The 18732-nt window shown below is 36.8% G+C and overlaps 1 protein-coding gene across 1 annotated transcript; it reads right to left on the bottom strand.

Moving 5' to 3' along the window:
• Positions 1–15279: 15279 nt before the first annotated feature.
• LOC105050382 (transcription factor bHLH112) lies at positions 15280–17542 on the bottom strand. Its single transcript, XM_010930373.4, has 7 exons — positions 17104–17542; positions 16375–16981; positions 16143–16259; positions 15972–16037; positions 15790–15855; positions 15622–15672; positions 15280–15524 (listed from the first exon to the last, which is right to left on the bottom strand). The coding sequence occupies exons 1-7, from the start codon at positions 17439–17441 to the stop codon at positions 15375–15377; spliced, it is 1395 nt and encodes a 464-aa protein (XP_010928675.1). The 5' UTR covers positions 17442–17542; the 3' UTR covers positions 15280–15374.
• Between the last annotated feature and the right edge of the window lie 1190 nt (positions 17543–18732).

Below are 18732 nucleotides of genomic sequence, written 5' to 3'. Positions count from 1 at the left end.
ATAATGAACTTCGTATGAAGAGTATAAGATGGAAAAAAGATTTTTATTTTTAATCAACTCTTTTCACCTTTTCAGTTTAACAGCCATAACTCAGCTGGTCCACCATGGAATGATCTTCGTGCCCATTGGATACACTTTGGGGCTGGTATGTTTGACATGGAGAACGTGAAGGGAGGCAGCCCCTATGGGCTGGCACATTTGCTGGGGATGGTTCAAGATGCCCAACCAAGCTTGAACTGGAGCAAGCTTTCCATCAGGGAAAATACTTTGCCATAATTGCAAAGAAGCTCAAGGGATCTGCCTGATCTGCTTGTATACCTCCACACAGTCATTTGCCATTTTATATACCTCAGTTCAATCTTTCTTTTGTCATTTTCCATTGGGTCAAATAACTGTGGGCTTTGTTTAATTTTTTTAGCCAGTGGCTTTGATATATATCTTCTGTCGGTAAGACTTTTGCATAAATTTGGCTGTTTCGTTTGTGGTAATATAATGTAATTAGTTGTTCTTTTGTGACATTCAGCAAAGTGTTTCTATTTATTTTTGTTTTGTTAGGATAAGTTGTCTATTTGTCCATTGCCTCTGTTCATGTGTTTTTCGAAGCAGCATTTTGAATGGTTAATCATTTTTTGTTAGTTGGCGGGACATCTTCGCATCTTAAGGGTAAAATTGTATTTCTCACTACTTTTTGTGAGTGCTGCATTCTTAAAGAGGTGTTTGGTAGCATGTAATCCTGACAAGATTTCATATAAGTAATTTTATGATAGGTAATCAGATTATACTGTTTGTTATGCCATTTTTACAGATAATATTGCATTACATATAATGCAAATTGCTTAAGAAGAGGTGGCTATGTGATTACATGTAATCTTACAATTCTACAATCTTGCAACAAGATAATTTTAGGATCAAAATATTCTCATCAAAATAATTAAAATTTATATTAAATAAATTATAGATAGTCTTAATTAGTGAAAATAAAAAAAAATATATAATGGGTGATTCTGGCTGATGATGTCATCGAAAATAGTTGGTTCGAAATTGTCTCTTTAGAAAATAGACAATAATCAATAAAGATAAAGATATTTTGAAAAAATTAATTTATATTTCATATAATATAAATTACATATCAAATACTGCAATATAGAATTTTCTGTTATTTACAGTAATATTACTACATATATCAAACACTATAACATAGAATTCCTTATTATTTTATCAGATAATCATATTTTCTCTATAATCACATTACCATAGCAACATTATTTATGTAATACATCAAATGTCTCATAAAATTCAAGTTTTAAATTTTTATTTGAAGATTTTAATTTTATAATTTAATATTAAAAAAATTATAAAAAAATATTAAGGGTTTTTTTTTGGACGGAGAAAGTTGGGTTCCTATTCGCCGTGGACTTTAATTTTTGTCCTGCTTTTGCCATAACTCTGGTATCCAGAGAGAACATAAAAAGAAGTTGAAGTTGACCGACTGACTTAAAAACTGTTGCTTCTTTGGGTTATAACCCTCCTCTGCCAAGTGAAAAAGTCAGAAGGTTCTGTCACATTCAGTATTATTCTTGAATTTCCGCTGTAACGTAGGTGACGTGCAATATGCATTATTACCCAATAATTTATGTCCCAACAACCTCGGCTTTCCTAGTCTGAGATTAGACCTTCGCAAGCCAACTAAATCATAATTTTGAATTAGATTTTCGGTTATAATTTTCAGGAGAATTCATACATTCCTTTTTCTTTTTTTTTTTTCATTTTCTCAAATAATGATGGTTTTTTAACAGCTCATCTTTGTGAGGTTTGAGTCCCTCGATCAAAAAGTTTTATCTGCTTTCACTTGGCAAGTCAATTAAGGGAAGAACGGTTGATAAAATTTTGTTTTTCTCAAAACTTAAAATCTTGTGAATGGTAAAGATTATTCTCAGGTATGGTTTTCATTATTGGACTAGATAATGAAAATGTACTTGATGCGCTTGCAAACTTGCTAGGTCCACCTTTGGAACAATCGTGTTTGTTGAGAGCACAGCAATCAATAATGGTACTATAACTGTCATGCTCCGAACCCAACATTCGGATCGGATACGTGATAGCCGCACACTCCTTAGAGCAAGTCCTAAAGAATATGCAAGGCCAAATTAAATCACTACAACCTTAACATCCATAACAATTAATTTCAACAATAATTCGTAAAATCTTGCATAATTACAATTTAAATTTCTTCAATTCTCTTATCAGATACTATGACACTCTATTTATCCTTCTGCTCACCCGTAAATCCAAGCCATAGCCAATCTAAGTCATCCTGTAACTCTGAGAAGAAAAAGAAAGATGAAAGGGTGTGAGCTTTACAGCCCAGTAAGAATTCCCATATCACACTGATATAGTAATATAGTCTGAAAATAAGGATAAGCAATAAAATATAAAATCTCATGTTCAATGTCCAAAATAATGCAAACATTCATAAATTTTCTGTCTTGTCAAAATAGATGCATCATCATATGTTAACAGGTAAACACTTTTGTTCAACAATTATTTCATGTCTTATCTTTCATTTCTCCTTTCATAATCACATGATTTTTAACCTTTCTTTCTGGTTCTGGACTATCCAATTCTATACCTCAGTCATCATCCGGATCGAATCCATTTAAAAAGTCTTTCAAGACTGTCCCAGGATGAGCTCCTGGCCGGCTGTCCCACGTACCAAAGCCCGTGAGAGACTGTCCTAGGTATAAGCTCTTGGCGGGCTGTCCCAGGCATGAGCTCCTGGCCGGCTGATCCACCTGTAAGCCAGTGGGGGCTGTCCCAGGCATAAGCTCCTGGCGGACTGTTCCACATGACAAGACTAGTCCAAACCATATATCTCTTTCTTTTCATTTAATCATTATGCGTTGATTTCATCAAATCAATTCTGACTTGCATTATGATCAATTCAGATATGTCATATCCATATAATCATGCCATCAATCTCTGATACATATATATTGACATAACATACTCATGCTCAAAATCAAATAACAGTATCTCAGGTATAATAAATTCATCGATCTCAAATCCAACGATGCAAAAACCAACGATGCAAGACCAATAGTAAAATAGCATATATATAATAGTGATCATGTACAGGATTCTTACCTTTACCGGTGACTGATCCAAACACAGAAATCAATGTTCTTCTTTGATTTATGAATTTTTTTAACAAAATATTCCACTCGATATTATTTGCAGATGATCATCTCTTCGTAACCTTGATCAATATAAAGATCACATATGGAGAAAATTATCGATAATCGACCTGATAACACAAATCTAGGATCTCTCTTAGGATTAACCAAAATTAGGATTTACCTAAGTATCTGGATCCTCCACTGATCCATAAGACTTCTAGAGAGAGAAAATCCATGAAGAGAGAGAAAATTCTAGAGAGAGAAAGTAGAGAGAGAAAGTGGAGAGAGAAATCTTCGTATCCTTCCGATGAGGCACTCATGATCGAGATCATCAGAGGTCCTATCAGAGTGACTCAATATGAATCAAGTATTACAAATTTCGAATAGGATCAAACTGGGATCAGATCTACCACACGAATTTCGGAGCAATCTCAAATCATCTTATTTTCATCTTCAAATTTATTCTAGGGTTCATGATGCAATCAGAGAAGAAGAAAAGATCCTAGAGAGATAAATCCGTAAAGAGAGAGAAAAGTTTAGAGAGAGAAAATGTAGAGAGAGAAGGTAGAGAGAGGAGAGAGAGAAAATTTTTCTCTCTTCTTCTTCTTTTTATTTTATTTTATTTTATTTTATTTTTTTTTTTTTCTTTTTCTTTTTTCTTTTTTTTTTTTTTTCTTTTTTTTTTTTTTTTTTTTTTCTTTTTCTTTTTTTTTTTTTTTTCTTTTCTTTTCTTCTTCTTCTTCTTCCTTCTTCATTTCTTCCCGCGGCCTCCCTTGGCTGAAACAGGGGAGGACCGTGAGGTCCCCCCCCCTCGGTGGCTCAGGCTCCGACGGGGTGGCGGCCTGGCCGGAGATCCAACAACGGCCGGCGATGGGGTTCGGCCGACGACTCTTTTTTTTTTTTTTTGAAAAATAGGGGATCCGTCCCCTTTCTTCATGAACTCCGACCATTGGCCGGTCGCCGGCGGCCAAGGCTTTCAGAGAAGGAAGAGAGATATATGGGAGTCCGGTCTCGGGGATGGGACGCCGCAACCGGCGGCGCCGGTGGCCGGAAAAGAGAGGAAAAGGTCCGACCGAAACAGAGCAAAACATGATTCACTATTTTCAAGGATTTTCCGACGATCCTGACGGCCGGCGAGGAGTTTAAAAACATGGGAAGAAAGAGAAGAGGGAGAGGAAGAGGAAGAAAGATTGAACCCTTACCTGAACTTCGGGGGCTTCTTTGACCTTCAATTTTCGGTGAACACGAGAAGAGGCTACCGCGGCTTCTTCGGAGAAAAGGAGAGAAATCGGGCTCTAAGATCACCGGTGGAGGGTCTTGAGAGAGGGAGAGGCTTATTTATAGGGGATCCTAGAGTTCTAAAAGGCCTAGAGTTCTTCTCCGATCGGGATTCATCGGAGAAGAAGACTCCTTTCGGGAGTCCTCCTTCCATCCTTTTTTTTTTTTATATCTGGGTTATTACATTCTCCCTTCCTTAAAATAATTTCGTCCTCGAAATTAAGTTATGTTGTTCTAGATACCTATTTCAAAGTATACATTCTTCATGTCATTCTCAAGCTTACAATAATATCTTATATATTATTTATTTCTCATGATCTTGTTATAACAAAAATTATTTGAAATTTCAAACTCATCCCTTCTTATTGATTTCTCAACTTTTTGAAGAACTGTACATTTTAGACTTGTATTAATATACCATCGTTATTTGTCTAATACATTTCACTCGAAATTCATAATTATCTCAGACTACCCTTGATAGAAAAATAAAGAAAGGTCGAATATTAGACACTCTTCACGATTATCGATTTTTTTCTTCTCTTGACCTTCCAATAAATTTTATATGTAGACTCTCATCTTAAGAAAACCTCAATCTTCTATATCAGTCCAAGTAACAATATTAAATTTTAAAAAAATATAAGACCTATGTCAGGACATTCTAAGTTTGAACTGATAACAGAACTATCAAGCTGTTAATAAACTTGAGATATCTAGGATTTCTTGGCATTATCTACAATGAAGCAACCTACTAACAAAAATTATCCGACTATGATCAGATTAAAAATCATTCTTTATTTACAACTAATATATTCCATAATATCTTCAGAATCAAAGAATTAATATTTTTAATCAATTCAGACCATTACGCTTTTGCTGCGCACTCTGATCTCAACTTACCAAATTATATAATTATATCAAAGATAAAAATATCCTTTTTTGTTAGATCGATCCAGAATAGATCCAACATTCAAATTTTATATAAGACTTAGGACAAAATTTTAAGTTTCTTCATCTTTACTACCTTTGGGCATAGCATATAAAAATTAAATCTTGATCTACTTCCTATATTTGAAATCATTGTATAAGTTTCATCACTTTTCAAGAATCCAACATGTCTAGAATTAATTGGAGTTAATCTTAGATTTACCTTACAATCATTTAGATAATTTCTAAATCAATCTTTCTTTTTAAGAGAATTAATTCTAACTTGACAACTAAAAGAACTTAAGCCAACATCCTTAAGTAGAATCAACTTGATTATTTCTTATAGAGCTCTCTTCATCATAACCCTTAATATTAATCGATAAATCCATACAAAATCTTGTCCTTTGTATAAGTCATTCAAAATTTAACACTAACAAGATGTCTTAATTTAATTTAAAAATCCGAACTTTGACTTGAATGATTAATACACTTCACCATCTTCAATAATCAAAAAAAAATCTAATCCAAAGATAGTAATATGAATTATTAAAAAGATTTCATCATAATCTGTATATCATTCTCTGACACAATAAATTTTCTTCTTTAATTTAACAATAATATCAAAATACTTTTGAACCACTTAGAAGAGTAAGCTTTTGACTTGAAATTCAATGCAACTTGAAAGATCAAGGAATCATATTCAGAATATGATATTTTGAGTAACCAAAAAATTTCACCAAGATGTGTATCTCATATTCTCATAATAAAATTCAAGTATATTTTTTATTTAAAATTGAGTTTCATATATGATCCTCTTGTAGGTTCAATACTCAAAAATATTTTTTTCTCATATGATGAAATTTCTTCTTAGACCATACCCTAATTAACTTTCTTCGATAAGTCCAAAATTCATAATGCTCAGTCAATTATCATCGAAATTAGAAAAAGTATTATGATCTTCGATCATATAAGTTTTACATTCCAAAATCATCTAGTATACTCAACATAACTTATCAATACCTCCCACTTCATTCCAAGGTCAACTCTTTTCATACTTAGGTCAACCTTACTAATTGAAATCTCAGATATAACTCGTCAATTCTATTATAAATATCATATACCACTTATACATAAAGTTTCATCTTAATATCTATTGATTCGAAATCTAATTACTGAATCATTTATTTTATGTCTGTCATATTCCTTATGATCATAACCTAAGTTTAAATATCACTAAAATCATAATTTCAAATAATTATAATCTTAAGCTTAAATATCACTTAAATCATATTCCCTAATGATCATAACCTAAATTGTAATATCATTCTATCATACCTTTAATAATCATAATCTTAAACTCTGATTTTATCAATCATACTCTATTGATTATAATCTCAAGTTTTGATATCACTTATATGACAATCCCTAGTGACCTTAAACTTGGGCTCTAGTACTGTTCTGTCATATCCTAATCACTGGTATCATTTGCTCCAAATAAACGTAACCTAAGCTCTAAGCTCGGATGCTACTCCGTCACATCCTACTGATCTTTACATAAAGTTTTAATATCACTTCATAATCTTAGTGATCTTAAACCTAAGCTCTGATATTATTCTTTCATATTCCAATCACTTATATCATAATCCCTAATGATCCTAACCTATGCTCTGATACCATTCTGTCACGCCCCGAACCCAACACCCGGGTCGGATACGTGATGGTCGCACACTCCTTAGAGCAAGCCCTAAAGAATATGCAAGGCCAAATTAAATCACTACAACCTTAACATCCATAACAATTAATTTCAACAATAATTCGTAAAATCTTGCATAATTACAATTTAAATTTCTTCAATTCTCTTATCAGATACTATGACACTCTATTTATCCTTCTGCTCACCCGTAAATCCAAGCCATAGCCAATCTAAGTCATCCTGTAACTCTGAGAAGAAAAAGAAAGATGAAGGGGTGTGAGCTTTACAGTCCAGTAAGAATTTCCATATCACACTGATATAGTAATATAGTCTGAAAATAAGGATAAGCAATAAAATATAAAATCTCATGTTCAATGTCCAAAATAATGCAAACATTCATAAATTTTCTGTCTTGTCAAAATAGATGCATCATCATATGTTAACAGGTAAAACACTTTTGTTCAACAATTATTTCATGTCATATCTTTCATTTCTCCTTTCATAATCACATGATTTTTAACCTTTTCTTTCTGGTTCTGGACTATCCAATTCTATACCTCAGTCATCATCCGGATCGAATCCATTTAAAAAGTCTTTCAAGACTGTCCCAGGATGAGCTCATGGCCGGCTGTCCCACGTACCAAAGCCCGTGAGAGGCTGTCCCAGGCATAAGCTCCTGGCGGACTGTCCCAGGCATGAGCTCCTGGCCAGCTGATCCACCTGTAAGCCAGTGGGGGCTGTCTCAGGCATAAGCTCCTGGCGGGCTGTTCCACGTGACAAGACTAGTCCAAACCATATATCTCTTTCTTTTTATTTAATCATTATGCATTGATTTCATTAAATCAATTCTGACTTGCATTATGATCAATTCAGATATGTCATATCCATATAATCATGCCATCAATCTCTGATACATATATATTGACATAACATACTCATGCTCAAAATCAAATAACAGTATCTCAGGTATAATAAATTCATCGATCTCAAATCCGACGATGCAAAAACCAACGATGCAAGACCAATAGTAAAATAGCATATATATAATAGTGATCATGTACAGGGATTCTTATTTTTACCGGTGACTGATCCAAACACAGAAATTAATGTTCTTCTTTGATTTATGAATTTCTTTAACAAAATATTCCACTCGATATTATTTGCAGATGATCATCTCTTCGTAACCCTGATCAATATAAAAATCACATATGGAGAAAATTACCGATAATCGATCTGATAACATAAATCTAGGATCTCTCTTAGGATTAACCAAAATTAGGATTTACCTAAGTATCTAGATCCTCCACTGATCCATAAGACTTCTAGAGAGAAAATCCATGAAGAGAGAGAAAATTCTAGAGAGAGAAAGTAGAGAGAGAAAGTGGAGAGAGAAATCTTCGTATCCTTTCGATGAGGCACTCATGATCGAGATCATCAGAGGTCCTATCAGAGTGACTCAATATGAATCAAGTGTTACAAATTTCGAATAGGATCAAACTGGGATCAGATCTACCGCACGAATTTCGGAGCAATCTCAAATCATCTTATTTTCATCTTCAAATTTATTCTAGGGTTCATGATGCAATCAGAGAAGAAGAAAAGATCCTAGAGAGACAAAATCCGTAAAGAGAGAGAAAAGTCTAGAGAGAGAATCTAGAGAGAGAAAATGTAGAGAGAGAAGGTAGAGAGAGGAGAGAGAGAAAATTTTTCTCTCTTCTTCTTCTTCTTATTTTATTTTATTTTTATTTTTATTTTTTCTTTTTTCTTTTTCCTTTTTCTTTTCTTTTTCTTTTTCCTTTTTTTTTCTTTTCTTTTTCTTTTTTCCTTTTTCTTTTCTTTTCTTTTCTTCTTCTTCTTCTTCCTTCTTCTTTTCTTCCCGCGGCCTCCCTTAGCTGAAACAGGGGAGGACCGTGAGGTCCCCCCCTCGGTGGCTCGGGCTCCGGCGAGGTGGCGGTCTGGTCGGAGATCCAACAACGGCCGGCGATGGGGTTCGACCGGCGGCTCTCTTTTTTTTTCGAAAAACAGGAGATCCATCCCCTTTCTTCATGAACTCCGACCATTGGCCGGTCGCCAGCGGCCAAGGCTTTCAAGGAAGGAAGAGAGATATATGGGAGTCCGGTCTCGGGGATAGGACGCCGCAACCGGTGGCACCGATGGCCGAAAAGAGAGGAAAAGGTCCGGCCGAAACAGAGCAAAATAGGATTCACTATTTTCAATGATTTTCCGACGATCCTGACGGCCGGCGAGGAGTTTAAAAACATGGGAAGAAAGAGAAGAGGGAGAGGAAGAAAGATTGAACCCTTACCTGAACTCCGGGGGCTTCTTTGATCTTCAATTTTCGGCGAACACGAGAAGAGGCTGCCGCGGCTTCTTCGGAGAAAAGGAGAGAAATCGGGCTCGAAGATCACCGGTGGAGGGTCTTGAGAGAGGGAGAGGCTTATTTATAGGGGATCCTAGAGTTCTAAAAGGCCTAGAGTTCTTCTCCGATCGGGATTCATCGGAGAAGAAGACTCCTTTCGGGAGTCCTCCTTCCGTCTCTTTTTTTTTTTTTTTTTATCTGGGTTATTACAATAACTGTTTTAACAATTCCGACCACTTAAGTTACATTAACAAGATAAATAATATGAAAAAGTATGATGATTATTATTTTTCACTATATTTCTTATTTTTCATTATAATGGACCATTATAGTACAAACGATAGCAACTATTTTCCCTCGTACTTTCTCTCTTATAAAAAAAAAAAAACTTATTTCAAATTTCGATTTGTTCTCAAATTTCTCTTCAAAAAATAATTCTTCCATCAAAATTATTTTCATTATTTTCTCCCATAATAACAGTTATAACTGCCATAATGGTTAATTTCTTTAAAGTATGGTTGACAGTGTTCTGCTTCCTGCTTCATGGACATGTTACTGAGATCTGTTTCATTAACGCCTACATTTCTCTTCATTACATTATTTATAATTCTCAAATATCTATATATAGGTTTTTATAATAATGCCTTGATTAATGATTACGGAAACAAAGTTGTAGGGTTAGCATTATTGCATGCTTTCATCTAAGAGGAATATCTGATATTGGAAAGAGCAAGTCTTAAGCATTACCCCGAGGTAGAAGCCTCAAAGCTAACCATGTTAAAACTGTTATATACTGGAGGAAACATCAAGCTTATTGTTGATTCACGGGTACTACTGCTATGGATCAAAGAATAACCGCTTCCCTCGGGGGAAGCAAATCAATTTAACCACCCAGATGGGCCAAAATTAAGGCATGCCCGTGTGTAAGTATAATGTATTGGCTCCTTTAGATGGGCTTGAACTCCCATAAATCCATGCTCCAAGGGCCAAGCAGGGACGTTTTCCACGCAAAGGATGTTTAGCCGTTTCAATTCGGTGCCGAATCCGAGCTCTGAGATGTGCGCAAGGAATGATCAGGACATGGAGCATCACTGTTCAGGAAATCCGTAGACTAGAGGAAAAGGTTGGAAATTTAAATAGAAGTAAACCAGTATAGCATGAATTCTGATAACAATGACGGCATTAAGAGCGTGTGAAGGCCTAAAGTTTTGTGATAACTGCTTTTCACCAGCCTTATTTACCGGCGCCGGCCATTTGCTAGATTTTTGCATCACAATCCTAACTCTGGCTCATTAGCCTATTTGGGTTGTGGTTCTTGTGAAGGCTTGTTAATGAGCTCATCCCCTTCTTCGTCTGCTGGCCCATATAAGCCCTCACATGCTCTCCCATTTGAGCTCTAACATTCTCACCAGGCAAAAAGGCTATCTCAAAGGACCTCATACAAAAATAGCTAGCTAAAAATTATTTTTAAGATTTATTGGCCATATATATATGCCCAAAATTTATTTAACACATAACCAATATGAGACTAAATACACACTCACACGGATCCAATCTAAACAAGGAAAAATAATTACTTACCCTCTTCAAACACACATATATATGGGTTAACATTCTTCGAGCAATTGCTTGAAATAATTTAGATTTGGCATTTATAATTAAGATGACCGCCCTATCTGTCACCGTGGCCCCTTGGTTAAAATGATTTCCACTCCAAAAATATTTGTTATTCTAGCCCTTACCAACTTCATATAGCAAAGTGGGTATGACGAAGTGTTTTAGTTAATCCTCTTACTTAACACTTTACCATCATGGCCGACATGATCAACACAATTTCTTTCATCAATTAAAAATTTAAGTACATCCAATTAGTCCCTCGGACGAATCAAGAACATTATAGACAAACGTAATTCCATAGGAAACTTCCACGCATGCAAGTTCATTTACTTGACAAACTAAAGATTTTTAGGACTATCAAGATCCAGTATGAAGTAATAAAATTTAGCTACGATCTACTTCATCTATTTGGAATTTTGGAAGGTTCAACCATAACTTTATACCAAGTATTAAAGCTTAACCTTGTGAATTTTTTCTAAGTCAAGTGCATCTTTGACTACATTTATTCCCTTGCATACTTGTAGAGCCCTGCTCGCATTTTTTCACATCTTTTAAAAACTAGATCTGTCCTCTTTTTTTCATGCGTAACATAAGTCTAACAGAGGGCCTTTATATATGTTTGTCCACGAGTTTCTGCGCATGACTCCTGAATTCCTCAGAATTCGCAGGTCATCATGCGTCAAAGCATGCTGCAGAAATGATCTCAGTCTACCATATTGAATCCCTATAAAAACTGCATGCCCATGCTAACCTAGATTGGTGTAATATTTCTAGATCTACCGCGTTGGAAAAATCAAACTACTCCTAGCCTTAGACTGTAGGTACATCCCATCATCCATCGATCTAGTACAACGAAGCATGGAGATAAGTTGAATGAAGTCATTTTTCCCTCAAAGTGGAATAATGATAACATGAAATATTTCGCTCAAATTAGAGTAAAATTATGCTGACATTGCGACAACCATACAGCAGCTTTGACAATTGGCTTTTTTTTTTTTTTGAGTGAAAGGGAAGCAAAAAGTATGCCTCCCACCTTTTATTATTAAAAATTATTTACATAGGAGAGAATACAGTAACATAGAGTACAAAAAAATAAAATCATAATCCATAAAATAGTAAAACAGATTAAAATAATAAAAGCAATGACTGACCACAAGGAATTGAAAAAAGAGGATGTAGTGGAAATCACTTGCGTTAATAATTTTGATAGACACTCTTCAGTTGATACACGCAGCTCCGAAGACTACAGCAGGAGATAGTAATTTTTTCAAAAAATTTCAAAAAATTTTGTGCCCTGACAATTGGCTTATTGGCACAACCTTGCATCCCTTGTCCAAACATTCCAATATCATTGCATCTTTCAGCTAATGCACACACGTATATCTATATCTATCTATGATGTTATATAATGCGAACTTGGGCTCCAACTCCAGAACAATTTTGGTTTTTAGTACCAAAGCAGTGTCCAAGTTCGACTACTGCACCACCTTCACCCCATTTTCCAAATGCCGAGACATAAATCTCTGCATCCAAAATTTGCTCCTATTTTCTCTCTTTTCCAAGCATCCAAGTCCCTGCTCCAGCGGCCAGACCATATTCTTTAACAAACAATCACTGCCATGCGTTTTTTTATGTGCATGGTCGCATGCACTAATTGCACATGCAGACTTCCAGCAGCTTGAAATGCTGAAGTGTTTTAAAGAATGACATTTTACTGCAAAATGCACAGGCGCGTGGAACGTAGCACTGTGGCAAAAATTTTGCTGATGCATATGCATTCGTCTTAAGGCTAAGGTACGCAATAGGAATGAGGAGGCCTGTGTTCATTTTATTTTGCTGACATAGTTTTGACACTTGCTCACTCTCTCTCTCTCCCTCCCCCCCTCTCCCCGCAACACACCCCCCCCCACCCCCCCCGGCGCTTTCCCTCCCTTCCTCCCTCAAATGCGCTAAGAACAAAGAAGGAACAGCCAGTGATGTTATTTACTATTGACTTTTGAGCAAAAAGTTAATAGCAACACCAGTGGCGCCCGTACCTTCTTTGATCTGATAACATTTATTCATGAAAAAAAGTAAATTAAAAAGAAAAAAAGAGGAAAACAGCTTTTACTGTTGGCTGTGCAACAAGAAACTTTCTAAAACATCTTGTAACAATATTAACGTTCGAATTTTGGAGCATATTTGCTTTCATGATCAAGTTAAAAGAAATAATAAGTACCATGAGTGTCTAGCTACTTAAAATGATCGGTAGTTATGGACTTTTTTTCTTTCTTTGAGAAAAGTAGTTATGAACATACTCGGTTTATAAATTCAAGGTGGTCCTATCACACCCTTTGAGATTAGGACATGTCTACCAAATTATTTCCTGATAATTAAGAATTAAATCTTGAAACGTGAATATAACAAGTTGGGTAAAGAGCATATCCAAGATAACCTTCATACCCGTGCGTCATGGTTCCAGTACTAGAGCTATACCCATGGCGACTAGAAACAATATATAGTAGGCTGCCCGGAGTTTCCACTAGAAAGTATATACACATGCCTTTGGGAAGAAACATCCTCCTAAAAACATCCATTTTGAACAAAAACACATTGAGGAGCCATAATTCAAGTCATATAGATTTGAAGAACAACAAACAGCAAAACTTGAGAAGCATAGGCTCCTCACATAGAGACAACAGCCTCACTTTCTATCGTGCAAAGCAGCCGTACACTTTATCTCTCCAAGGTGGAATCCCAATCTATTTTCCTAAGCTTACTGAATTCAATGGAGGCCTGAAGTTTCTCCATTTCAGATTTCACAATCAAAAAGTAAATGTAAATGCATGTAGTCTTTTTCCTCGAAAAGAAATGATTTCTCAGGGGCAAAAAAGAATATCGCCAAATTAAATTTAAAATCCCGACATCACTCAGAACAGTAACAATGATAAAGCTTCACAATCTAGACTTCTTTTTTGGTACATCCATCTGAAGATCTTCAGCAACTCAAAACTGTGGAGTGTCATCATAACTTGCTGCAGTACAGCATCAGATAAGAACTAAGAGAGCCCAAAAAAAAAAAAAAGAGAGAGAGAGAGAATAAAAGACACACGCACACGTTCTGCAAGTTGGACAATGACAAACCCACATACCTCATACCCCGGTCCTTTAAGGAGTGCATGTTAGACCAAGCATTATCTTTCTCTATTTATGGTAAGCTTGTGGGAATGCCAAGTGCATGCATTCATATTCCCAAGGTATGTGACTCAAAGTGAAGGTTTTATTCCTCCAATTTAAATAAAACTTCGAGGTATATACACAGAGATCTCCTACCGGTATATATAGATTCCTAGAAATTAAAGAGAAAATGAAAAAATAGTCAGTACATCGTTTTGATAGGCCATTGAAATTGCATTATGTTCTCTTTTCACGTCAATATCTGTGCTTTAACTGTAAATATAACATAATTCATGTTGGGGCGATTCTGGTGGAATATGAAAGGACTCTATATGTATTCTCCTCCTGTGTTGTGCAACTGCTCAGAGGCTAATCGAAATTAGAAAATTTCAAACAGGATGAAGGATGGGGCCTAGTGCTTCTTCCAATCGATGCCCGTGAATGTGATGATCCTAAAAAAGGCATAGAGGCAGCCCCACCTTAGCAAATTATCAAGCACCCCTGTAGAGAGAGAGAGAGAGAGAGAGAGAGAGGATTCTCGAGTGGGCCAACCTCTGACTTCCACTAACACATTCAGACCATATAAATAAATTAAAAAGTAAGATCCCGAAACAACACCACACACTTGCCCATGTCCTTGAACTCAATTATTCCTTATTATTATTGATTTTCTTCCGAGAAGAAAAAAAATGAAAAGAAGAGGTGGTGCCAGGCCTCGCACACGCATGAAACAGGAACAAGACCCACCTTCCTTTCCCTTCTTCACCTTCCTCCCCATGACCTTCTGCTAAATTCAGCAACTAACATGAATTCCCCACCTAAACTAATTCATAAAAACATGCCGAATTTAGCACCTGTTCCCATTCCCTAGGCCTGAACTCCTCTTAATACAGTACTCTTATGATTAGTCCCTCCAAAGTCCTCTACTCCGTGGCCAGCCTCACATCATTCACCATGTAGCTGTCCCAACTTAGCCTGTCTTTGAAGGGTCACTTCCTTTCCCTTTGCTTCTCTTTGCCTTTACTGGGATTTTGCTTTTCTCCCAGACTACTAAATGACTTGTGTTTTCTTTTCCCTTTTCTCCTAATCTACCATTCCCTACCTTGCTTTCGATCGACAGCATTCTGCTAATAGAGTGGTTTTCGTCCTTCCTCAAAACCCTAGCTTCTCTCTATCTGAAGGTTCCTCCAAAAGAAGGATGCCAGAAGTCAGCCGGTGTCTCACTGGCCACTGGGTAAGTGCTTGAGATTGGTACCAGGCACAGCCCTCGGCTTCTAAGGTCTTGCTTCGGTCCCTCCCCATCCTGTGACTTGTCCGAGCCCTTAACAAATCAATGCAACAATATTAGTATGTAATCACTGGTAGGCAAGGCCGGAATCCAACTAAATCATTTAACAAAGCCTAAGAGATTTTAGTACCTGCTGGTGTTGCATGGGATTCCCATTCTTTAAGTATGGACTGCTTAATACCTGAAATTTGCGGCCGGTGTTAATAATTTGAGAGAAGCAAACAATGTTAATAATTAATTGAGGGTAATTGGCGTGATAGACATATTTGAACCAGAAGGCATTGGTGAAGAGACTTACACCCACTTGATCATGAAGGAACTTAATGTACTCGATGGCCTCGTGGAGAACCGATGCGGTGTCGGTCTGAAAAGAAATATGAAACGGTTCAGATGTAAAGCGAGGAGCAATGCTTTCATGAACACTCAAAGAAAAACATTTCTAGCCACGGTCTTTAGGAAAGAGTGATCGCAAAATCATACCTTTCCAAAAGGTGAAACAAGCTGCTGGAGTGCAGTGATTCTGTCCCCTAATTTCTCTTTCCTGACCTACGAACATGAAATCTAAAAGCTATCATACATGTTTAAAGAGCGAAGAAAAGAAAAAGATCCAACTGCCATTGATTAAGATCTTGATCGGATTGCCCTCCGTACCTTAAAGGTCGGTAATGGCGACGGAGTCTCGATTTTAGGCTTTTTGAATGAGGACTCATTACTGCCGCTTTTCTTCGACGCAGAGGAACTGGAATCTCGAACTCCCTCCGATATTGACTAAACGATTCCAAAAAATATCACATAAGAAGATCACAATGAGCTCCCAAAACCCTAAATATCCGAAAGAAAATAACTCGAACCACATCAGCATAGCTACGATATATATATTCACCTTTGTGGCGAGGTTACTGCAGGTGGGCTTCTGCTCGAAAGCCTGTGAGACATATTGGGAAGGCATCGGGTGGCAAAACCCCGTTCTCACTTCACTCATGGAGGCAGCGGAGGCGTTCCAAAAGGGAGTGTTGTTGGAGAACTGCAGCTGATTACCAGGCTGCTGCTGCTGCTGCTTTGGAGGCGAAGACCTTAGGAACTGAGGGAATTTAGGCCATGATTGTTGCAACGACTCGGCGGAGCTGCCACAGTATGTCATCATCGGAGATTGGTAATTCACCAAACGGTTGTCGTAAATGGACTGCTGCGATCTGGCATCAGGCTCGAGCAGGCCTTGTAGCATCATAGAAGAACATCCATAGGAGGGCGCCGGAACAAGGGGGTAGCTACAAACACCGGCAACACTGGACTCATCACCGGAGCTAAGATGTTGCTGATCTAATAAGAAAGATGGATTCATGTCCTTGAATAAGTTTGTCGAGGAATCTTCTGTAACTGCATGGACTTGATTGGATTCGATCGATGGGTCTTGCCGGAAATAAGACCTTGAGCTTAGATCCTCTTGGAGCATGGCATGGAAACTGGTCTCAGCTCTTCCACTACTCCTACTACATCAATTTAAAGTGCATAATAAATGAATAAAAAAGGTTCTATTTGCGTTGAATGAAAAATAAATACAGGAGAGCTTAAAACAAGAACGAGAAGAAGAATAAGAAGAAGGAGAACTAACAGTAGGGCTTGGGTCCAATCGATCGGCGGAGTTGAGAGGCTGAAACTGGGCATTTGCAAGGTAGAATCGATCACGGAAGGGCCGACGTCGGAGGGTGGGAGATTGGGGGTGTCTTGGAAACTGACAGAGCTGCCGGAGACTGAGCCGGCCGACTCTTCACCGGATCGGGCCTTGGGTTCGGCCAGCTCGGCAGTTGCCCAGCTGAAGCCCCCACCGCCCATGTCGGTGATCGCAGTCGAACACGAGACTGAGGCCGGGCCGTCCAAGCCAGCACTTCTTGCAAGGTTCCACCAGCTCCCACCACTGCATATCCCTGACTGGAACTGATCATCTGCCATGGTGATCTCTCTCTCTCTCTCAATCTTCTTCTCTTCCCCGCTCTTCTATTCTCTTGCTTGGTTTGCCTACTTGGGGTTTGGCTTCTGATGGAATGGAAAGGACGGGGGAGCTGGGAATTGGCTTTATATAACACCGTTGGTGGCTGTCCGGTTTTGGGCAGGGTTGGGAACCATTTGACCAATAGAAGGGAACGGTGAGAAGGCGGTAGGTTTACCCTTTTTTTTTTTTTGGTTCCGTTCACTAGCTAGTTGGTATTATTTCATTTTTCTTTTTCTCTTTTAAGAACCGGAATGCGAAGGAAATAAATAGAAAAACCATCTGCTATGGCGCCATATAAGATGCCAGAAGGAAAATCTTGGATCCAATGTTTGAGCTTATGGATTCTCGCATTCGTTTTCAAGCAGGGAGAAGTGCTGTTCTTTCTTTAGAATTATGAGTCTTAGCTTTATTGTTTAGAATGAATCTTTTTATCTGGGCATCCAAAAGCACTTTGTGTGTTGCTGTTGGCATCCAAGAGGACTTTCATCCACCTATAAGCCTGATTGGCAAGAAGATTAATAAGTGTTAAATATCTCTTCCAATGGCATTATGCTGTAATTTGAAGTTCCTATGGGCATCTTTCATTTTTTTCTATCACGTCTTCCACATTTTACCATAGCTATTTACTGGACAGATAATTTATGTTTTTTTATATATTTTTGCTAGAAACTTGTACTGTTAAAGAATCCAAGCCACTTGATATGATGTCTTTTTAAAATTTCAATTTTAGTCATCCAGAAAATGTTTATATTGTACAAAGCAAATATAATCTAGAAAGGAATCCACACCTCTATATATTTAAAGATGGTTCAAAGTAAGCTAATTAAACCATAAATGATTTATATATCTAAGAAGGAATCCAGCAAGAAAAATAACAATAAAAGCATAAGAAAGAAAATTCTATATAAAAAATAATTCTATAAAATACATATATTAATTATAATTTCTTTGATAATAATGCTTTACTACTGCAAATGTACAAGTGAGCACTGTACTACAATAGGATCAATCCTACATAAATTGATGTTGTATATCAAATACTAAAACAATGCTACACAGCTAAGTGCTAAACTATATGATTATAACAATCATTAATAATATTTTTTTTGATTTAGTTGAAAAGATAAAAATAAATATTTTTTGAAAAAATAATGATTCTTACCATATCAGAAAAAAGCTAGGAGAATGTATTAAAAGTTTTAAAAAATATTTTGAAAAAGGTAAATTCCATAAAAAATTATCCATCATTAT

Source organism: Elaeis guineensis, chromosome 2 (genome assembly GCF_000442705.2).
Source record: "Elaeis guineensis isolate ETL-2024a chromosome 2, EG11, whole genome shotgun sequence".
Classification (NCBI taxonomy): Eukaryota; Viridiplantae; Streptophyta; class Magnoliopsida; order Arecales; family Arecaceae; genus Elaeis; species Elaeis guineensis.
This window is presented reverse-complemented; position numbering and strand designations above follow the sequence as displayed.